This window comes from Pyrus communis, chromosome 17 (assembly GCF_963583255.1).
Source record: "Pyrus communis chromosome 17, drPyrComm1.1, whole genome shotgun sequence".
Taxonomy (NCBI): Eukaryota; Viridiplantae; Streptophyta; class Magnoliopsida; order Rosales; family Rosaceae; genus Pyrus; species Pyrus communis.
In genome coordinates, this window is record NC_084819.1 from 7,252,245 (window position 1) to 7,276,720 (window position 24,476).

The following is a 24,476-nucleotide window of genomic DNA, read 5'->3' on the forward strand; positions in this document are numbered from 1 at the left end:
ATTTTTGTGTGATATCCACACATCCTATTTTACTTTTCACATATATTTTTAATTTTTAATCGTCGGATCGGATAAATTGAAAAAGATCAACGAACAAAAATTATTAAGAGGTGTATGAAAAATAAAATGAGATATGTGGATAGCATATCTCTAATTTTTGACTCCATAATTGACTTCAGAATTTTAACTTTTAACTATTAAATTAGAGATTCCTCACGCTAATACAAATCAACAACTAAAAGCTAATTACACATCTATTGGGCGACCCTAACATTTTTCTTTGACATGTAATATATATATATTATATCAAAGAAAAGTACAAATGCATTTTTTACATGAACTGTTATGAACTTTACAGTACAAATACTTGTATAAGAAGATAATATTGGACTTGCTACTTATTACTACAGTTTATGGGTACAATTTCTTTTTATTTGTAAATGTGAAATTTTAAGTTTGAATTATGTGGACGGAATACATGTTGGTGGTTGGTCCAACCATTGGTATATCAGTGCAAAAATATATGTTTTAACTGTGCAATGGAACCGTACTTAAATTTATATATTGATGCGAAAAGTCTCCAAAGATTGTTTGAAGTTTCACAAAGGACAATCGTGGTTACGGATAGGCTGAATTTTCCAACTAGCCTCCTCTAAGCCTGGAAGAAGTGAATAACCGTGATTCGCCACCAGTTGTCCCCCTTTTTCAACAAAAAAAAAAAAGTAATTAATTTTACCTATTCAACTCATTTGTTTTCAAACATGGTGTCTGGGTTCTCTTTCCGTGCATATTTCTCTGGCAAGAATATTTCTGTGATATCAAATCGTTTGAACCAACATAAAGGTGAAGTCGGAGAATTGGATTCAAGGCCACACTTCTAGATGTTGTTTGAACCAAAAAGGGGACTCTTGAAAGTTTGAAACTACTTTTGTGGGCGTATATAGAAGCATTCTCTGCAAACCTAATTTATTTGTCATTATGCAAGTGACTCTTTATCACAATGGTTGAAAAGTGTTGAGCCCTTATATAATGGCGTGAGTTCAAATTTCGTCGGTGGTTAATCTAACAAAATCTATTGTTTGACAAAAAAAAAAAAAAAATTATTTGTCTTTATCTTCTCTAGTAATTCTCTCCATATTTGTTTAAATAGCATTCTACATTTCTTTTAATACCGTCTACAGAGTTTGAACCTAAAACTTCAAACTTACAAATAAAAAATAAATGCACCCATAAGCTATAGTAATAAGAAGCAAGCATCCAAAATTATCTTCATATATAAGCATTTGTACTATAAGAGCATCTTCACCTTTTGGTGGAGGGCAGGGGGTTAATAATTTTTTTTTAATACAACGATATATTTTACACTACGGGAAGGAAGTTCGGTTAAACTACACAATGGACAACCTAATTTAGTATCGAAGTCGTCATTCATGAAATTCAAACCTAAAACCTCTCATTCATAAGTAAAAGAAATTCCACCGTTTAGAAGCAGTAAAGGCAAGGTACATGCAGTTAATATTCACAAATATATATTTTAATTTTTTTGGTGTTTTCTTCGAACCGCCCTCTCATTTTCCACCGGTGGAGCAACTTTCTGTGGGCATATATGCAAATTTCACTCAATTGCAAGTATAATTAGGGATGGATGGAGTGCTCTAAAGTTGATGGCAGTTTATTTCGATATAATATTATGATTAATGGAAAGTCGGTTGCAACCCAATAACAATAATTAGGTAAACTTTCCTCCAAATTTATGAATAAACAATTATTAGATGACCAACATGGATTAGCATATATTGATTTGATGCCACTCTTTTACTTGCACCACAAACAATCCAATGCAAAGATTCCTCTAAGCACCCAAATAAATAAAAATGAAACGTTGTTTAAGGAAGTCAATTCATGAATATGATCTCTATTTTTTAATTAAAAATAAAAATACCTCCTAATGATATATATATATATATATATATATATATATATATATATTTGTTTTTTTTAGAACAAACGATAGTACACTAAGGGTATGTTTATTGCACCGCATTATCTCGGACTGGACTAGCTTCAAGGATTAAGCTGGACTGGCTTAGACTAGATTAAGCTGGACTAATTTAATGAAGCATTTAGTGCAGTGTCGGATTATGAAGCAAAATAATTAATAAATTTTAATATTATATTTGTTTAATTCATAAAAAATTATATTATATTATTAATTTATCTTTTTCTTTTTGGAAATATCTTCTTATCTCGAAACTTCTACCATTTTTCTTCTTCCTTCCTTCCCACTCTCTCACTCCCCTCTCCCTCATTTTCTTCCCTTTTTATTTCTCCGACCCATCGTTTTCTTCTTTCTTCCCATTCTCTCACTCCCATCTCCTTCATTTTCTTCCTTTTTTTCTCCGGCCGACCATCTCCCTCCTCTCTCTCTTTTTCTCCCCCATTTCTCCCAGTTTTCTTCCTTAAAGGAGGATATGTGCATTTTGTTCCTCAAAGTAGAGAGAGCACTGCAAATTCGAAATCACATATCAAATTTCTACTATAATTTATGTTTTACACCTCCAAATTTGATTTCGTTTTTTCCTACAAACACTGACACACCCCGATCGAGATCAGGGCATGCTGGCCGTCACGTGGAAGTGACGTAACCATGTGCACAGTGCGGAAGCTAATAAAATAATAATGGAAATAGTAATACGAATAAACAAAAACTAGTTTTACAAAAAGTAATAATAAATGAGTGCAAGCGTAAGTGCGACACTAAGTTCAGAGCATGAAAACCTAATGCAGTCCAGGAGAAAACGAAGCAACAAAAGTACACCCGAAGGTGGTCCTACACTGGTGGTGGTCTGTCAGATATGCCGGGGAAATCCTCAGGGAAGCCACCAAACGTGCTAGCCAACTAGAACCTGGAGGGGCGCAAAACCAAAACGTGAGTGGGCAAAAACAAAGTTTTTCGAAAACCATTTAATGAATAAGTTCTAACCCCTCGCCGTAAAACCTGTATACTTCCCAGAAAATAGAGTACATATGTATACAAATCATGCTCAAGAATATGCTATGCCAAAACCTCAAAATGAAATGCAAGTGCTCAGGTAATAACGCATCAATATCATATAATCTGTCAGCCGGAGTCACCTAACGTGACCTGTACGGCTGAATCTAGAGCCCAAATCTCAATCTCACTAACTGGACCTGCACACGAGTCGGAACCACCTAAAGTGGTATGTACGACAGGTCTGGGTGTAATATATATATATACGCTCAAGTGCTACGATCACGTGAAGGCTGGGCAAATAATCGCGGGTCACCTACGAGTCGGAACCACCTAGAGTGGTCTGTACGACAGGACTGTGCACCTAACTTGGATCCAAGCTGAGCGTGTGGTGCGGGAGGTGAACATCACGTGAAGGACTGTGCCCAACTCTAGGCGGGAGCACTGACACCGGGGGTGCAGGTTATGAGCTCTCTATGCATCTCAAATCACTACTGAATGTAAACATGAATTACACTTACCTGGCACTGACCTGTGCGTCCGCAGCACCAATACATACACATATAGAAATGCAACTAACCATGCATAACAAACGGCAATATAATATATGGCATATAACGAATAAACGTTTTAAATCACTTTCTTGGAAAAATATAAGTATATAGGTATATACGAAAAACCAAAAGCCCACTCACTGGTAAGTGGAAGGGTCGTAACTCCCCTGCCTCGAGTGACCACGCTCGTCCTCAGGATAGGATTCACCTATATGCGAAACAACTATAAAAACGTTAATTTTAAAGCACATAACCAAACTTAAGAAAGAACTTCTCATACAATGCTCAAATGGGGTGTATGAATACATCAACGTGATCTACTCAACCTCAGGAACATCCCCATATTTTTAAAATAATTTTTCACCGTCGCACGTGCCCCCACTCGCCGGCCAAGGCACGGCCACACGTAGGCATGTGCCTGGCACGCTGACGCGTCAGTTAACGCCGTCAGGAATATTCCGTTAACTTTAACAGATTCCATCAACGGCGTTAGGAATATTCCGTCCAAACTGACGGAATATTCCGTCGTCTTCTCCGGCGAGACTCCGGCGCCGTCGCCGGCGTCGGAAAATCGGGAAATTTTCAAATCGTGATATCTTCTTCGTTTTTCAACCAAATTTCACAAATTTGGTACCAAATTGAAGCTTACAACGAGAGGAACAAAATCATACCACTTTCAAGTGCCAAAATCCATGAAATCTCGCCGGGAAAATACCCCCAACTCCGGCCAACCTCGAAACTCGTGATCCCGACGTCCAAAACCTTCAAACGAACCACCCCGAGCCTTCTAAGGACCTCACCAAGCTTCCTACAAGCTTGAAATTCCCAAAAACATAAGAATTTACATGTGCATGAACAGTACCAAAAATCGGGTATCCCAAGTTCGACGTGAAAACGAAGGTATCCTTACCTGAAATGGGTATGGTTGGACTCCAATGAACCTCACGAGCATGGATATGTCCTTTGTTTCTTCGATCTGTGAAGATTTGATGTGTTTGTGTGTGTGTCCGTACGTTTAGATGGAAAATGGGAAGGGAAATGGCACGGGACAGGGAAAGGGTGAGTGTGTGTGTGTGTGGGGGAATGTGTGGTCCACCATCAGCCAACAAACAACCAAAAACAACCACACATCATAAAGAAGTCGCACTAGGGGCAAAATCGTCTTTTCACACGTACGTTTTTTAAAATTTTCGGAATGGGCTGTCACAAGCACTGCAACCCAAGGTAATATATTTTTGGGTTTATCATAGATTTTGATATTTTTTTGGTTTATCGCAGATTTTGATTTCGTTTTTCCTACAAATTTCTAGACAAGAACAACCTTTAATTGGGGTTAGATTCGTGGGACAGAGACGGAACCGAAATCTTGTACCCGCTTTTTTATGCTCCTTTCATCACAAAGCCATGGCGACTCCATTGGTCTCTCTTTTTATCTCTTTGATAAACGTTTCTAACTTTTCTGGGAGAGGAAATACAACGAAGCTCAATTGGGATTTCTGGGAAAGGAAAGATGGCGAAGCAGGGAGGGGTGAAGCGAAGCACAGATGGGGGGAAGCGGGGAGGGGTGAAGCAAAGCAGTGATGGGGCGAAGTAAGTACTAGCAGTTTGCTCCTTTTCGGGGGGTTTCGCTAAGACCCCTTAGCAAGCGTTTTTGTCGAAGCGAGTGAGACTTAGTCTCATTAAACCTAGTCCCTGTCAAGAACAAACATGGGACTGGACTAACCCTTAGTCCAGTCCAGTCCAGTACTCTTTAGTGAGGGCAAACAAATGCCCCCTAAAGGGGTGTAGGAGTACTGAACCTTATAATGGGCTTGCCATAATAATATAGTTCAACTTCGTTTTTAGCGAGAATCGAGCTTAAGACTTTTCACTTACAATTGAAAAGGAATATCAGTAATACCAAGTGACATGATAAATCTAATTAAACTTCTGTTTTCTATTTATTTTCTATCCGGCCTCCTTTTAAAATTGTAAATATTAATTAATCAGTCAAACCACATATACATTCGATATAGATTGTGGTATTTTGGTGTATGAATACATGTATGGTTGTCTAGTTAGCATGGATTATCCTCTAAGTCATCTGCTATGAAACAATATCCAGTCAAGTCTTTTTTGGTTTAGTCAAGTCTCCAAATATCCAGAATTTAAAAAAAGAAAAAAGAAAAAAAAAAGAATTATCTAATTCCTAATATCCTTTGCGTTTACAGATTTACTAAGACATAAAAAAAAAACAATAAAAAAAAGATATGTACACGTGTTCACCTTAAAATTTGCAATACCTTAAATATCACCTAAAAAAATAATTTCTTCAATTGCTTACTTTCTCAAATTGCTGGTAAGTTGAAGGTGGGACTGATGCTAGGGATGGTAGAAGGTACGGGTGGCTCGAAAAAAATTGGACCGAACATTGAATCAAAATCGAAAAACAAAAAAAAATCAAACTGAAAAAGGAAAAGTTGAATCGAACCAAACCAAATCCTTTATAGATGTATGCCCATAATGTTTCTTTTGTGAAAACTTTGTTGCCATGTTTGAAACTAAGCCTATGACTTTTTCAAGGAGCATACTTGGTTCAATTAGGGTAAGGGTGGAAAAAAAAAATCTAAAATTCCAAACCGAACCAAAAAAATTCCGAAACCGAACTGAAACAATCCCAAACCGAAAATCCCGAAAATTTCGATACCCAATACCCAACCGATCTTGAAATTTCGGTACGGGAATCGATCTCACATTTGCATTTGTTCGGTGATTGCGAACCGAACCGAAATTAAAAAAAAATATATATATATTATTTAATTTTAAATATACATTTGGAATTGTAACAACCGTTCGATTTGGTTAGGATTTAATCTCAACCGTTGAATCCAAATAAACCCTCACTCAGATAGTCAAATAGTCGGACTCAGTCACTCTCCCTCTCGACCTCACCTCACCCTCCTCGACCTCACCCTCACTCAATCAATCACTCTCTCTCTTGACCTCATCTCATCCCTCAAACCCTCACTGTGAAGGAGCCTTCCTTCACAGCACAGAGCCAGAGCCACGGCCACCGGCGCCGCTCACCTCTCTGGTCTCTCTCTCTCGACTTCTTCATCTAGATTCCAGTGCACCGTGCACAGATTCTTTTGGTTGAGTTGTTGGTTGAGTAGTTGAGTTGTTGGTTGCTCTGCTTTTCCAAGAATTATTTGGGAACCTTTCGTTCAAATTGGCCATGTTGGTATGCCCCTATTTTCGTTTGTCTGCACTCATTTTTTGTTGAAGCTGCATCCAGCCTTTGTATGCAGAGCAGATTAAACCCTTTGTTCATGTTTGATTTAGATGGTTGTAACCTGTGTGTGACTCTTAATGAAACTATATGAATATGATTTTTTAAGATATATTGCAGTGTGAGCGTCCTTCTTCCTCTTCCAGTTACTGTGTATGTTCCCAAAGAAGGAGTGCGAAAAGAAACCTCTCGTCAAGGACGTGAAATGAATTTTATAGTATGGTGTAAACCTTATGCATGTCACAGTTGCCCTTCTCTCATGATACTCTAGCCACTCTTTCCCTGTTGTGGTTTTCTGATTCTTACTATTTGTATTTATTTGACTGCTATTCAGGCAATCAAGGTGCTTCATATGATAAAACTTTATGAGAAACCAATCTGTCTAAACGAGGTATTGAACTGTGTTTTCACAGCTTTTCATTTTTGACATGTAATATAATTTTGATGTTTTGTGTGAATTGTTCAATTGCAGGCATCAAGAACTTTGTGCCTTTTTAGACCAAAAGCCCAATATGTCAAGTTTTGGTCCAATAGCCCAAAAGCCCAAAACTATTTCGGGATTCCTAAAAATTTGGTTTGGGATCGGTCTTGAAATTGGGATTCCCGAAAACTTCGGCTTGGGAATTGGGACAAGGGTTTCAGTTCGGTATCCCATACCGAACCAGCCCGTGGATATTCCATTGGTTATAGAGGAAAGTTTTGGAAGGCCTTGGCACTTGGAAGAACTTTTCTATTTGTTTGCTTTTTGAATGGATAATGTGATCATTTTTATTTGCAACTGAGGTGGTTGATTGAATAGGAATGATTTATATGATCTTGTATAACTTTCCCAATTTTCTTGTTATTAGTCTACCAATGCAGAGCCTATTTCTAAATTCCATATTAAAAAAAAAGGTCAACTTTGATAAAATAAAAAAATCAAAACCGTACCGAAACTAAACCAAATAAAACCAAACCGAAAAAACCGAACCAAATTAACCTGAACCTACCCTAGTAGAAAGGGTGTTGGCACTGTAGTTTGTAATCATTATGGTGAATACAATACAAGGGGTTGTGGCAATGGTTGGTCCAAGCCTTGTCTCTGTTACGACCATTGAATTATATGCGTTGAAGGTGGGGTTAGAATTGGCGATTGACACAAATCTGCTTCCCCTTGTGATTCGCAAGCGGTTGTCTAACTGATTTTACAGGAAGGGGAGTGTTTGGCAGTGGAAGAAAATTATGAGGAGGTATGGCTGTCATTTGGTGTTGTATTCAATTTCAAGGGGTGCTAATGCCTAATGGAGTTGTAAATCGCATTGCGAGAGTCGGTCTCCGTGAGCGAGGGGTTTCGTTTTGGATGAATGTGGGGCCACCCAACGGCGGAGCTAGTAACAAGGTTAGGGTGGGCTCTAGCATAGGGAGAGTTTTAGTTGTTTAAGGTTAAAAATACTGATAATTTAGATTATTTTATTAATTTTAATTGTTATAGCCCACCTAATAGGTAAAAGTTTTGAACAATAGGACTAATTTTAAAAAAAGTAAGAGTTAATAAATATTAAATAAATTATTTACTTTAATCAATATCAAAATTTATTATTATTATATTTCAAATCGTACACACACACAGACAGTCACGTCCCATTAAGGCTTTTTATTTGATTAGTCTCTAGGGAGTAGTATAGTGATTAGTTTAGGAGTAGAATAGTCATCTCATCCGGTTTTAAAAAGTAAATTTAATATTTTATTAATTTAGGTTTCCTAGAAGTAGACTAGTTTATTTTTTTATTTCGACTTTTGGGGTACAACACAGTGAACCTCTTTCACTTTCTGACTTTCAGAAAAGCCTTTATCCCGTCTCAACCTCTCGTCTCTGCACTACAGTTTACAGAAACCAAGCATACAATACAAGTGAGAAAACTAGTTGATTTTTCTTACCAATAGGTAAGTTTTTAACCACTTTATTCTTATGTCTTGATGATTTTATTTGTTTATTGCTTTAATTGTAAGAGAGAAACAACAAAAGATTGATTCAGAAAAGATTGATGATTTTATTTGTTTATTTGTTTATTACTTTATTCTTATATCTTGATGATTTTATTTGTTTATTTGTTCATTCAATGGTTGTGTACATTGAAAAAGAGTTTGCCGAAAAGATTGATTCACAAGAACTAACAAAAGATTTCAATTCCATTAAGGATCGAAGGGCACAACTTCAATAGGCTTTTTCTTTTATTTGTTAAGTTGTTATGACAAGATTGATGATATATGTTTCTTTCTACTATAAGTTGCAACTTCAAATGTTTTCTTTGTTAAATCTAGTTGAAACTGGCTTTATTCATAGTTAAATTTCTTACTTTAAATTATTGCTTTAGGTTTGTCATTGTGTAACTTTATGTAAGTAACAAAAAAATTTAACCATTTGATCTCCTAGTAATAATTTTAGTTTACCCCACCCACCAAATAATTCCTGGCTCCGCTATTAGGGCCATCATGGCTAAACAAACAATCTCACATTTAAATGTATTTTTGTAAGAATGTGATATTCAAATGAAAATTAAAAAATAAACGGTTCTTATTATAAAACATATAAAATAAAAATACATTATTTTAAAGAACGGGAGAGACGTATTTCCCCACGAGAAGATGCAAGTGTTATATTTCTAGTCAGTCATGGGCTTATAGAATTAGGTCCAAAAGACAAAACTTGGTCTGTTTCACTCCCAACCCAAAACCCTCACGAGTCACGTCACGTGATCCCAAAATCCCAATCCACACACGGCGCCTCCCGCTGTACCTTCAAACACATTCCCTTCCTCATTCAGGACTTTCATCGAACACCTTCAACTCATTCGATCTTTATGTTACAAACAACCGCCTTTTAACTACACGTGGCGCGAACCCAACACGCCCACAATCACACGCGTCACCACCAAGCAATCTTCGCTTTGCCACCGCCACCTCCACCTCCACAGCCTCCATAGCTCCCTCCCTCCACCTTCGTCATTACGCCTTCTCCTTACCCAAATTTACAGTAACCAAGAATGCACCGTCTCAAACTCCCCCTGCAGTTCTCCAAATCCATTTCCTGCAGTTACAGAGCCCTCCACGACAAAACCCAGTTGGACAGCGCTGTGTCGCTGGCCTCCGTCCTCAAGTCGAGGGCGGTGGTCCGGTTCCGGGGTCCGGACACGGTCAAATTCCTTCAGGGTCTGCTGACCAACGACGTACGGAAGTTCGGAGAACCCATGGATGAGAAGACCTCCACTTTGGCCCCCCCGAATTTGTCCTGCGTGTCCGAACGGCCCATGTACGCCGCGCTGCTGACGCCCCAAGGGAGGTTCTTGTACGATTTCTTCTTGTACACTCCGCCCAGGCCCGATACCAAGCTCGATAGGACCGGGTCGGCGCCCGGCCCAGACCCAGATGAGGGGGTGGAGGTGTTCGCCGACGTGGATGTTTCGGTCTTGGATGAGCTATTGAGTACCTTGAAGAAGTGAGTTTTGTATTGGGTTGTGTTTGTTTACAAGTTTTGAGTGGGAAAAATGGATTTTTTTTGTTTATGAAATTCTGTTTTAATTGAAATGTGGTTGCATATACATATTAAGGCTATAAATTTTAATCCATCTCCATGACTAATCCATGTTCTACCTTCGACTCGGATATATTTGGAAGTTGGCCGCCATTTTTTCCTTCAACATACCTTGAATCTAGCGAGTTATCCAATTCAATCCTAGTAAAATGTTTTTCTGACATACGATTCAAGCCGTTTGGAAATGTCAAGCCGTTTGGATATGTCGCTTTAGCTTTAGCATCAAATATTTGCATTTCTTTGGACATTGTAGTGCTTCAACTTTGTTATTTCTTTAATGTTACCTTAATGCTTTTTTTTTTGTTTTGTTTCTTTTCATTTTGCAGATACCGTTTGAGGGCTAAGGTTGATATCGAGAATATGGCACAAGAGTTACAATGCTGGCAGCGTTATGCCGGAAACGTCTCTGAAAAATCCTCCTCTGTGGAAGAACCAGAGGCTGCTGGTGTTGATCATTCAGGCATGTCATCTGCTCGCGGGAATGCTCTTGGATGGCAATGGTTTAAGGATCCCAGATTGGATTGCCTTGGTTTCAGAGGGATCTTCCCGTCAGATACAATACGTGAGTTTTTAACCCTCTGCTGCTTTTGAGCTTTGGATGTGGTTACTGCTTCACAAACCTTGTTGATTAAGCTACTCCTTTTTCTTTATTTTTTCTCTCCTTTCATTGCAGCACCTTTGGTTGAAGCTGGCAAAGAAACAGATGAACAGAATTACCGTCTATGGAGAATAGAAAATGGAGTTGCCGAAGGCTCAGCAGAGATCCCAAAAGGTGCATCTTACTTCCTTCTCGACGCTACACTTGAATTTTTAATAAATCCCCCAATAATTTCTACGTTATAAAACTCAAATGTTCCTTGTTCATGATTTACTTGGTAAGATTTGGCCTTCATTCTCAGTGATGGGTTCTATTTTGTCCCGGAATTGCCTAGACCCAAGAATATGTAGTGTTGTGTTGTCCCATGTACGTTGTGTCTTCTGAACGTGTAATTATCATGTCTAGGTGAGGCAATTCCTCTTGAGTATAACCTGGTGGGTCTAAATGCAATTAGCTTTGACAAGGGGTGTTATGTGGGCCAAGAGCTTATAGCTCGTACACACCATCGAGGGGTCATTCGCAAACGCTTGCTTCCGTTAAGATTTCTCGAGGAGAGTGGGGAAGGTAATCAGCCTTTCAATTCAACTTTCATGATTTTGTTTGTCCAGTATGTCCCCCGAGTCCCAACCCTTAGCTTTCTGTTCTTTCAGAAGCAAAGTGGAACGTTGCTCCTGGCTCCGAAGTGATTGTTAGTGCCACGGGAAAGAAAGTCGGTACTGTCACAACTCAACTCGGGTGTCGTGGGCTGGGTGTCTTGCGTTTGGACGAAGCCTTCAAGAGATCAGGTTCATTGACCATACAAGGACAGAAAGATACAAAGGTTGAAGCTATTAAACCAGATTGGTGGCCTGCTGAATGGCTTCAAGAGCATCAACATCAAAGTGCAGTTGCTTAGAATGATGGTGTTGCCCTTTACAGACTTGTCTGATCCTGCATTTGGTCGCTGTGGCGGCAGTAAAGGTACTCGTGTACATTTATTTTTTTATTGTTGAAATAAAATAAAAGGATGTGTTTCGAGAACACGGTGATGTATGTTTTAGTTTACTCATTGAAATGACGAGCCGTTTTGGGGCTGATATGCCAATACTTCTTTTGATTCCAACTTAGGGTATGTATGAGATTCCAAGGATTGAATACAACACAAAACTCATACACAATTGCTGCTGCACTTCTTCTTCTGTCTTTTCGGATGCTTTAGTTTAACTTTCTGGATCTTTTAAGTTTGACTTAAAACTAAATGAAATAATAAGTTTGATTGTTTCCTAATCTTAAAACATTTTTTCAAATTCCCAATTGTCGGAATCAGATCGCTATAAGGCCAATATCTGATCGTTATGTCATCAATATTTAGTTTTGCTCAGTAATGTCGTATAGATATGTCGTCAACAACAACAATAAAGCCTTATCTTATTAAGTGGAGTTGGCTATATGGATATTAGAATGCCATTGCGCTCGGTTTTGTGCCCTATCTTCCGTTAGATCTCTTAAAGAGTCTTTTTCCAAGTCTTCTTAGGTCTTCATACCCCTGTAGCCCAAAGTTTCCATCTCGTAATCGGTCTTCCTAGGTCTTCATACTCCTTTAGCCCTAAACCTCTGTCTCGTAATTGCTACATATGCCATCAAATGTTTAATTTTGATCAGTAATTGAGTTTTGATTTCTGATCAATTTAGCCAGTTTCTCAAATATATTTGACCTGAAAGAAATTATCCCCGTGTTTGTTTTTGGTCCTTCTGAAGAGGATATGACATTCCATGACATAGTATTAGCTGAAGCCAATGATTTTATTAGTTATTATCTCACTGAAAAATTATACGTTACTAATGATGCAACCAGCACCAGACTTCGAACAGTTACCAGAATACATCCCTAAAATGTATGAGAAACCATCGGATAGATATTTCACAGATGGAACAAATGAATCTCAACTCTCCTTTTAATTTCCTCGGACTTTCACCTCGACGCCGGGCTTTCCACGTAGCTAACGATAGATTACAAGTAATCACCGGGATGTCATTTAGCTGTTTCGCCGCTAAGAGTGCAACTCCATTGAGGCCTCACTTTCCGGGGTTAACATCTGCAGCAGTTATTCCACATATGGAAAATGGCAGTGGTATCAGGAACTGGCTCCGAGGTTGTTGAGCTCCTGAATGACTTGCTCCATTGTCGGCCTGTTGTCAGGAAGCTCGTGGGTGCACACCAGTGCGATTTTTGCTAGTGCAGCTGCTTCAGGTTCTGAGAAGTTTCCCTTCAGGTTGGCATCGACAAATTCTTCGTATCTGCATGATTCTGCAGCTGATCGCATTGAACTACTAAGTTGCAGTCTCCCAGATATAACCTGGAGGATGATGACTCCGAATGCGTATATATCACTCTTCTCGGTGAAACGACCAGTGGTGATGTATTCAGGAGCTAGGTATCCCATGGCGGCACTTGTTTTAAGAGTGGAGAAGACAACATCATCAGCGAGCAACTTAGGAAGGCCAGAGTCCAAAATCAATGGGTTAGACTGCTGATCAAGGAGAACCTTCTCAACCGATATGTTTTGGTGGATTATGCCGGGTTTAGTTGCTTCACTGCTGTGCAAATATCCGATACCTGGTCAGAAAAGAACAAACAACATCACAATCAACATACTGGAATATGTACACACACATGGACGGGTCATTCCAGTGAAGATAACTTACCTTTTGCTATGCCGTTGATGATAGCGACTCTCTTGGACCACTCGAGGACTTTGTTCGTTCCATCTCCTACATCAAGATATTGAGAGAGGTTTCCCTGGGGAATGAAATCATAGATAAGGAAGCATTCACCCCGGCCCCTCGAGCAGCAGAAACCTTTCAGCCTGACAATGTTTTCATGTCTCAGTGAAAATAATAGTTCTAGTCCTTTCAAAAATTCAGATTCTTCAGACTTGCAGCTGGTCACATTAATGCTCCTTACAGCCACAAGAGAACCATCTCTTAGAACTCCTTTGTAGACGGAAGAGAACTTGCTTCTCCCCAATAAATTCACCTCGGAGAAGTATTGGGTTGCAGACTCTACATCTTCCATGTTGAACCAGTATTTATTCAAATACTCCTGGGAGAGACCAATTCCGTTTCGACCATCAGCCAATGGATCCCATCCGTTGGCGTACTCAAGACTCACAAGTGGAGAGGGACTTCTCCTGTAGAAATCCCTGGCCTGATCAGTGCTAAGACGACCATCAGAAGGATCGGATGTATTCCCAATCTTTTGTTTTCGTTGCCTGTACCGGATAAGGGCTAGAAATACTGCCCCGGCCAAAGTGACAGAGAGGGCAATAACGCCTGCAACAACTGCAGCTTTCGGAAACTTGGTCGATTTTCTGCAATGGGTTTGGTTGCAAGACGCTTGGAAATCTACAGATTCAGGGTTAGCTTTTGGAGTGGAATCAGTTATGTTTGGTCCAAGTGGTAGTCCATGAACATTCACGTTGTCCATGTCAAAAGGTGTGCAAGCTCGCAATTTAGAAAATCCAACTCCACATAAGCTTGGGTTGTTCTCGCACTGGAATCCTTCTTTTAATCGTTTCAAAGCTTTCATTACAAATTATGGAAATAATCAGAACAGTGAAAATACACAGAAAATGCCAAGCGAAGAAAATAGAAACATCAAATGATTTACGAAAATAAGTGAGGATAGACTGAATAGACATACCAAGAGGGGCAACTCCAGAAAGAGAATTGCTTCGGATATCAAGGGCTTCCAAGGATGGGATATCAGCTAGTTTTGCAGGAATTGTACCGAAGAACTTATTGAAGCTCAGATCAAGCCTTTTAAGCACTCCCAAGTTCCCCAAGCTTGCAGGAATTTGACCGGTTAGTTTGTTATGCTGCAAAGCAATAACACTTAGCCTCTTTAAGGATCCCATCTGTGTTGGTATATTTCCTGTCAGCTGGTTACAACATAGCTGTAGAACTGTGAAAGACCAAGAAGAAAACAAGAAAAATTATTATATATGAAATGGGATTAAGCCAAGAACAACTAAATGTAAATGAGCAATTGAAGGTGAAACATCGATAGACATAAATCGAAGAATATACACTTGACTTGCAACCAAATCATAACCAGGAAAAACAAACCATCTTTACAATATAAGATGGAAAAAGAAATCAAATAAGACGAGTGAGCTTCATTTCCTGGAGACCAAACTCCAATTTCTCCTCGGGAAATGATTTCTGCACACCCCTTTTCTCTTTCTGCATTCTCTGTTTATTTTTCTCCCTTGATCTCAAAGGCCAGACAAAAATCTGAAGGATCTTTTCTTGCTCGTCAAAGGGAGAAAACAAGACTATAAAATTCACCCAATTATACTAATTCAAATAGCAGAATTGAACTGATTTTTGACGAAAAATCAAAGCTTTTCACCACTACATTAAGCTATTTCACCCAGTAATTATCCATTCTTACCTACAAAAAGAAGGGAATTCCTTTCTCTCAGAAACTGAAACATTTCAGACCAAAAAAATTACCAACCTTGCAGACTAGTCATGTTCCCAATCTCAGAAGGAATACCCCCAGTTAGATTATTGACGTTGAGATACAGATCAGTGAGGTCAGTGAGATACGATATCTCTTTAGGAATCTCTCCTGACAAGTTGTTGTAGTGCAGGTACAGACCCGACAAGCACTTCAGCTCCGCCACTGCCGGTGAGACCCGACCCGAGAGACCCTTCCCCACCAAAGAAACATTGGCCACTTTGCGGTGCTCGTTGCAGGCCACGCCTTCGAATGAACCACTACACGGGTCACCTTCTTTGGTCCACGACTTCAAAACCCTGCCTTCCGGGTCCAGAGAGGCCTTCAACTCCATCAGAGCTCCCAGCTCGGCATTCCCACAAACAGGTGGTGGGGTAGAACATGCGAGCAGAATAAACAGAGAAACCAGAAAATGGATCAAACCCATGCGTGATTTCGGGTCAAAAACTCGAACTTTGTCCGAAATGCTTGATCTTCAGTGCTCACAGTAGAAACCCATGTTGCTTTTGCTACTAAGTAGGTGAGGTTTTGAGTATTTTTTGTCAGGTAATGCAGATGTGAGAGAGAGAGAGAGAGAGAGAGAGAGAGAGAGAGCACAAAGGGATGGCGCAGTATATTCAAAACGGAGAGTGCAATAACTTCCAACTTTTTAGAGTTGCAGAGACAGGTTCACATTTGGATTGGGATTTAGATTTGGGGTTGACAGTTGTCTTTGATGGCTTTGACGATTGGCGCATTTTTGCATCGTGGATTGGAATTTTGGTAGAAAAGGTTGATGTCAATTGGTCGTCAGACCTCGAGTGCTGTAAAAAGGAATAACACAATGGAGTAGTTTTCATTCTTCTTTTGCATGCGCTTTAGTTTTGGAGAAAAGCAAAGGGTACTCTCGAGATTTTATAGCGTATGTAGAGGATTTTTTTTAGAAAAATTAATGAAAATGATTTGAAAACTTTGAGTTTTAACGACAAGGACAAAATAAAGAATAAAGTGAATAGTATCATGATTGATTTTTTAGTGTAAAAATATGATTTTTCGTTAAAGTGAACTGTACCAAAAGTTTTTTGATAAAATTCTTTTTTTTTTTTTTTAAGTGTCCTTCTAGTTGTATAAGAGCAACTATATCGTTGCTTATCGCTTTGGAGATAAGCAACTCAATTCACTCCCCCTCTTCAAAACATTCCAGCCCAATTGGACAATTGAACTCAAGGCGAGTTCGATGGAGAAGTCAAACAAGAATCGCCTGACTCAGCATCCTGCCCATGCGACGCAAGGTTGACGTCATCACGACGTCAGCCACAATTAAAATATTAAAAAATTTTGAAAAACTAATTAAAAATTATATATATTTTTTTATAAATACATAACCACGTTATTTTACTTTACACTACATTTCAATATTTTCAACCAATTTTTTATTATAATTTGAAATTCGAAATAAAAATATTTTATTATTTTGCAAAATAAAAAATACTAATTGCCTGAGCTATTCAATTTAGGTGTAGAGATGTATTTGGACAGTTATTGTTTACTACAATAAGTTATTGTTCATTTAAAGGGATTGACAAATCTCTACTCAAATTGAGACTCTTCACGCTCTGTCAACTCACAGTTTATAGTCAACTTCCATGCCAACATTAAAACATTATGTAAAAAATATGAATCTCCTTAGAATGCTAAGTAGACCAATTTTGTAAACTAAATTGCAAACTAAATGATATGTTACTAATAAGAAATAAGCACATTAATTAATATTTAAGTGATAATCCAATTCTCAACTTGCATGTCATTTAGTTTACAAAATTTTTTCTATAAATTTAGTTTTTCTAGCATTATCCATCTCCTTAACATTTCTTTTATTTTTGTTTTTGAAAATTTGAAATATGATGCTTTATTTTTATTCTTATTTTGTTTTAAGCGACATACTTTTAAAACTTAGGTACACTATTTAATGTTTGGGGTGTTTCAATATAGGTCTAAATTTCATACGCTTATATGTTTTCAGTGGTTACATATGTGATCATTTTATCTTACTGTTTGACAATCTCATGTTATCACATACCTTATTTTTAGGAATGCTAGCATCTTTTTATTTAAACATTATTGTCCTACCTTCTCGGCTCTCCTTCTCATACTATAATATTGTTGGATGGCAAAATTGTCTACTTCTTACATCACTCTCTAAAAATTATATATGCTAAAAATTAACAAACCTCAAAATTGTCTAGTCATTGGCAAGTGGTCCTTTACCATAATGACGGAAATGTGTTGAACCCTTGCATGACAGCGTGGGTTCAAACCCCGTTAGTTACTAATTTAACAAAATATATCGTTTGATAGAAAAAAATCGTTTAATCATTTAATGTCTATCCAGTGAATAAACGAAACAAGTTACTCACTTAAAAACTAAAACTTTGACAAAGTGTATCGAACAATTAAATGATTTTTGACTTGGTTATTTTTTGTGAACTTGAACTTCGAAGAGTGATCGACAAAGTCGACATTTCAGATGATCAAGCAACATTACAAGGCAAATAAAAAAGCTAAACGAGAATGTTCAAGCGAGAGATTGATTGTACCCTCATAGCACAAACATATTGCTAACTTTAAGCAACCCAAATTTCAAATTTAGGAATGCTACTTGATCGTTAGCACAAGTTTTCTTTCAAAATATATTAGAGTAATCATTGCACAGTGGAATTAAATAATAAAGATAGATGTCCACTGCTCTGCTCGATCACTGTCTTTTTAGTCAATGAATGGGAAACCTAATTCACACATTGATTTTGCACATGGTTCATGGCCTCATGAGTCATTGGGGTAGACTATTTCATTTTGCTCAGTGTGCCCCATACCAAACGTTTGGAAAGTAATTTGGATTCATATATACGGTAGAAACTTCTTCTTCTGGGATCCAGCTCCATTGTTCACGAAGTGCGATACTGGACTCGATAGGATTTCCATTTGTATTGATATATGTCGATATTTAATCATGTAGGATGTCGATAAAGATATGTCAATATGGTGTTGATATGGACGTCAACATGTTCTCGAAACATGTTGTTGGTATGTTTTGTTATGTTGTCATTATAATTATCAATATGTTGTCTAGTATCTTGCTAAATAAACAATAGAGCGGGTTGGCATTCAAGCATACGCTTCTCACATTGACTATTTAATTTTTTACAACCAGTCTTCAGTTTACTAAAGAAGGTCCTGAATTCAAATTTCTCGAAACTATAGCTGTTGAAACTGCTAAGTGGAAGAAGAAAAAAAAAAACAGTTCGGTGATAAGGAGATTAAAAGGATGGATTGACGCAATTATCATGAATTTTTCTTCTACACAGGATGCTCTCTCGCATTATCGTATATTGTTGTTGATATACAGCCAAAAAATTTTATTTTCAACTTGATTCATATACATTGTACTTAATCAACATGTCCCATGAACAAATACTTTATACTATCTGTTAGTGTTTTTATCTTTGGGTAGATACTTCTCAATTAGTTATAGGACAAATATATTTTTCTTTAACCTTGGATTTCCTTTATGTCTACTATATTTTTAGTGAGAGAATATAGAAAAGGTGGAACATAGCGAAAAAGAGAGACGAGATTTGAAAATTTTATGTAGTGTGGTTTTTCACTGCTTTGTGCCCTTATTTAAAGTAAACATAGCAAACTTTCTTTTCCTCCAAGAAATACAAAATCCAATAGGAAAGGTATAGAACATAATCATAAATATAGTCTATTAAGATTTATACAATCACACTCCTAATTAATTAGAACTACAACACCCCTTTAAGTGTGTAAATACTTAAGTAGATGGCGCATCAGATGGACCAACTTCCTCCCCCTGAGACGTGACTGGATTAGTGGGAACCGCATGCCCTACTTCTCCTCCTTTGGAACCATATCACATCTTGAATCTGATGAAATAGGATGAATTAAGACGGTATTTTGCAAATACATAATTATCTTGAATATATTAACTATTTCTTTATTTTTCGATCGCCTGGAAGGGACAAAAGAAACATCTTGTTCTTTCTTCAACAATTTATCATCTCTAGTGGACCTCTTAACATGATTCAAACCCAGTTGAAGTTCTGACGACCGTCTATCAGATAAAAAAGAATGAATAGATCTTGTAGGATAATCATATGCTTCTCATGTTCCGTGAATAGCCGGGATATTGAGGAATATCCTGGAAGGCATTTAGGGAATCAATTTGATTCTATCTCAGTTTGTTTCATTTGAAGAAAAGAAGGATCCCAAAGAATCAATCTTCCTTTTAGTTGTTGAATCTCTCTTTAATTTGTGCCAGGTCTTTATGGATGATGTAGAAGTAGTTGATGAAGTCGTCTCATCTAGTCGATACAATGAGTAAACACAAGTCTCAAATAGGGAATGGATATAGGAAGTAAGTTCACAAAACCTGACTATGGTAAAACCCAAGGCAAGACAAAACCCATAGTCTAAGAAGAAAAGTGAGTTATGCAATATCTTAACACTTCTGCATGATGCAAGTAGGATGTACACAAGAATATAACCAACTCAGGATGGATATCTCATCAAAACCTCGCTAGGCAACAAAAACCCAATGGGACAAAATGATCCTGATCGTAGTGAAAATAATACATTAAGGTTAATTGAGTATACTTTAGGATACATTCCCTGAGTTTGACAAAACTTCCCTTGAGAACTACAAACATTGTAACTCAAATAATTTATGCATACCAATTCCTTGAACAAGGTTATGAAAGGTGGACTTCGGAAGTGACTTCGTGAAGATCTAAGCAAGGTTGTCTTACTAACGGATCTAATTGATTTCAATCTTCTGATGCTCTTGATGCTAATGTGAAAAGAAAAACTTTGGCTCTATATGTTTTGTGTCGTCTCATTTGATGTATCCTTTCTTGATCTGGTTAATATAAGCGGCATTATCTTCATAAATTGTTGACATCAATGACAAAAGAAAGTCCGTAAGTGCTTTTAAAATGCTCAACAACAACTTTGAGCCAGAAGCATTCATGTGTAGCTTCATAAAAGGTTGAGAATCTTAGCATGGCTCGATAAATTGCAACTAAGGTTTGTTTGGTTGACCTCCAAGATATTGCAATGTCCCAACGGTAAAGACGTAAGCCATTTGAGAACGTGCATGTGGGTAAGATAAATAACTTGCGTTAGCATAACCAATAAGGCAAGAATCGACTCAAGATTGAGCAGGAGGCGACTCGACTGTAGGATGAGTAGGCATAGAATAATTCCAAATTCATAGCACCTTTGAGGTAACAAAGGATGTCTTTAACACCATTAAGTGTCGGCACATTGTTGTATCTTGCTAAAAGATTAACAATAAATGATATGTCTAAAAGATTGAGCTAAAGTGCCAAATGCATTTAGATATAGAACTTCAGGTTTAAAACCTCTTCTTTATATCCATTAGGACGGAAAAGGTCCCACTTAGCATCTAGTGTTCGAAGAACCATAAAAGTACTCGAAGGCTTCATTTTATCCTCATTCAAATGTTGCAACACTTTTTGGGTGTAGTTCAATTGGTGGACTAGCTAGAATACCATTCGAATAATGCTCGATTTTTGGGCCAAGGAAGTATCGATTTTTCTAAGATATTTCATCTCAAATTTCGACAAACTGCATCTATCGAAAATATGGAATGTGACTTTTTAATGAACACACATGGATATTTTTCATTATTTGACATATCTCTGACCAATCAAATACTCTCTTTGACGGTTATACCACATCCGCCCAGATTGTTTCAACACGTAGGTCTATTTTAGTGAGGGAATACGGAGAAGGTGCGGCACAAAGAGATAGAGCTAAGAATTTTTTTGGTGTAGTTTCTCATCACTTTGTGCTTTTATTTATGTAAATATGATGGGCTTTTTGCCCTATAAGGAACACAAATCCAATAACAAAGACCTAGAACATAACTCTAAATACACTTTACTAAAATTTACAAAATCACACTACTAATTAAATTAAAACCGCAACCTGTAATATATTATATGGTTCGATTCAATATAACTACCTATAATATATTAAAATACTACGTATTTGTATGTTATTGGTACCTACAGTACTGTAGCATTCTCATTTTGTATAACCGGTAAAGACATCATGCTTAACTTTCCTTTATGGAAAGAATCAGCATCTTCATCCTCATCTTTAATCCATAGGTGATAGATTTTTGTATCACCATCTTCATTCTCATTTTATATTTTATGTATTAGGATTTTTTAGTTTAAGATTTTATAAATATAGCGTGTAATTTAGTAAGTTAGTCCATTGTAGCTATCATTTTGTACGGCAACATTTTTATTTGTTTTTTCTTTAGTAAAATAATATCTGTAGTTTCATAATCAATTTGTTTGTATGTTATCATATTCTAATTTTCAATTGTGTGTATGTAATCGAGTTTGAATTTTTTTTGGTTTGTTATGCTCAGGTTGGAATGTTTGGAGGTCTCTAATGGTAACTTATGCTTTACGTCTGAACAACAGTCCAACTGTGCATGCATGGAGGTCTCTAGAATTACGGTAACGTAATTACAATGGTATTTTGCACTGAGAACGCAACGATGCAACTCGAGGAGGAAAATCTTTCTTGAGATGTTGCACACGCTTGTTGTATTGTGTTTATCTTTGTTATCACGTAGCTTAATTTGTAATTTGATGAGAATTATAAGTATGTCAGAAAAGAAAAAATAGTTTACATAGTATAACTTAGAGATTTTTTTTTTGAAATGTCATATGAACTTATTCACATTTTTCAATTTCTCATAAGAACTAAAATTTTGAGTGATTTGTTATATTAGTTTTTTGAATCATTAATTTGTCATCTCATCCTAACTCCGTTAAGTTTTTCATCTAAAATAAGTTTGTGTTAAGAATTATTTCATATTTTTGACCTCCTTTTTTTTTTATACAAAAATACATGTACACTAGGGGTGTGGAAATACATTGAATTTGAACTCCTGACAGTCTTTTCCTAAGTTCTCTACTTTTATTTGTATAAATCTAGAAAATTTGACAAGTAGAAAAAAACATGCAAGGGTCGTTTCAAAAATCTGTAGTAAATACTTAAAAAGGACCTTAGGCTCACCAACATGAGTTTAACTAATTGCAAGCTTTGAGAATTCTATATGATTAATCATGTCCACTGGAAAGCAGTACTCAAAATTTCCGAAATAACCTTAAAAACAAGTCATGTGTGGAGTTAGAGTAAGATGACAAATTAATGATTTCAAAAAATTTATATGACAAATCGCTAACAATTGTAGTTCATATGACAAATTGAAAAAGACATATAAATTCATATAACATTTAAAAAAAATTTCATATAACATTTAAAAAAATTCCTATAATTTAACCTTCAATCATAATCCAAAGAAGGAACTAAAAAAAGTCATGATCACCAAAGAGAATATTGAAGCTGGTTGCAAAACTTTAATAATTAGGTATTTTGAACAGGAACATATATGCCAAAGTCTTGTTTCCCTTGTTGTAACGTCATCTTCACTGGCCTAACCTTTTAACTCCCACTTAGTATTGTCTCATATATAAATTATGTACGGCTGAGATAAAACATATATATGCCACTTTTATTGTGGTAGTGTGTCTGTTGTCCCTTTTTATGTGCTTTTTTTGGTGTCTTTTTACTAATATTTTAACACAATGTTCTATGACTTAATTAAGAGATAACTCTATTAATTTTTTTGTTTGGCATTTATAATAAAAAAAATATCTAAAATACGTGACGTATGGAAGTCTTTTTGTTAAAAAAAGCGTATGACGGGTCGATCTTTGTCTCCACTCTCATCTCTCAAACTCTAGCAAAATCCTAACACCATTAACGTTCACTTTTTTTCCTGGTTTTTGGTTGACAAGGTGGGCAAAGCTCCCAATTATTTCTCAATGGTTGTAAAGCTATTTTCTCTATGGTATTAAAAATCTCAATTGTATGGAAATTTTGGTGTACGTTCTTGTGCAACACCTAGTTCAACAGATCTACTCCTTGAGAAGTAACAACATACACAAAATCGCAAGTGAGATATGAATTCTTTCGATAATCACTTAAGACCATTATTTCGCCGCACTATCAATACGAATTCTCTCTCTATCAACATGAATTCTCTCCATACGCTTTTTCTTGAAACGGACCTCCTCCATACGCTGCTTGCATATTTCTTCGGATTTTAGTTTTTATATAATTTTTAAATGCCAAATAAAAACGCTAACAGGATTATTTTCAATTAAATCATAAGAAATCTGTCAAAATATTAGTAAGAGGACACGTAAACGGCAGATCTGCAGTTGATAGGGACCGTTGTTAACAAGAAAGTAGTGTCATTTGACTGGGAAATAGATGATTGTGGGGTTTTGCCTTCCAAATCATTCCGCCATTTGCGACATGATTGAATGAGATCAAAAAAGAAAAATAAAATAAAATTGGAGAGTAGAGTAGATACCATTCCATTCCTCAAAATTCATATTTTATTTAATCCATTATTTTAATATGTTTTTGCTTTCGGTATTAAATTAAATAATTTGGGTTTTAGGCTTTTGATTATGGGCCATATGGGAAGTCATGTTTAAAGGTCTTTGCTTAGCCATAAAAATTAGTAAAAATAAGAAGTTAAGGAAAAGGTCTTTCTCACTTTCCATATCTTCATGCATAATTGCATTTTTGAAAGGAAAAAGGGGAAAAGAACTCATTAAACTTCCTTTGTAGTGACTTCAACTACGACATTATTTACACTAAAGGGGTGAAGAAGTGGGTTAGTCTTATAATGAACTACTAATAATACGGTTCAAATTCGTATTTAAATAAAGAAGAAAATCATTAGACGATGGTATTAAGTGGCCCATTTAAACTTTATGTTGTGTTTCATAAATTTAATTTTCCATTAATTATGTGAGCTCTAAAAATTCAAATTCAAATTGGTAGCATGTCATGGTCTCCATTAATT

The 24,476-nt window shown here is 36.8% G+C and overlaps 2 protein-coding genes across 2 annotated transcripts; one reads left to right on the plus strand and one right to left on the minus strand.

Annotated features, from left to right (window-relative positions):
* Positions 1-9,492: 9,492 nt before the first annotated feature.
* LOC137723355 (putative transferase At4g12130, mitochondrial) lies at positions 9,493-12,133 on the plus strand. Its single transcript, XM_068462528.1, has 5 exons — positions 9,493-10,289; positions 10,712-10,947; positions 11,059-11,157; positions 11,389-11,547; positions 11,634-12,133. The coding sequence occupies exons 1-5, from the start codon at positions 9,838-9,840 to the stop codon at positions 11,876-11,878; spliced, it is 1,191 nt and encodes a 396-aa protein (XP_068318629.1). The 5' UTR covers positions 9,493-9,837; the 3' UTR covers positions 11,879-12,133.
* Positions 12,134-12,746: 613 nt separating this feature from the next.
* Positions 12,747-16,246, minus strand: LOC137722880 (LRR receptor kinase BAK1). The gene is made up of 4 exons (XM_068461990.1): positions 15,485-16,246; positions 14,666-14,926; positions 13,669-14,544; positions 12,747-13,579 (listed from the first exon to the last, which is right to left on the minus strand). The coding sequence occupies exons 1-4, from the start codon at positions 15,912-15,914 to the stop codon at positions 13,098-13,100; spliced, it is 2,049 nt and encodes a 682-aa protein (XP_068318091.1). The 5' UTR covers positions 15,915-16,246; the 3' UTR covers positions 12,747-13,097.
* Positions 16,247-24,476: the final 8,230 nt, after the last annotated feature.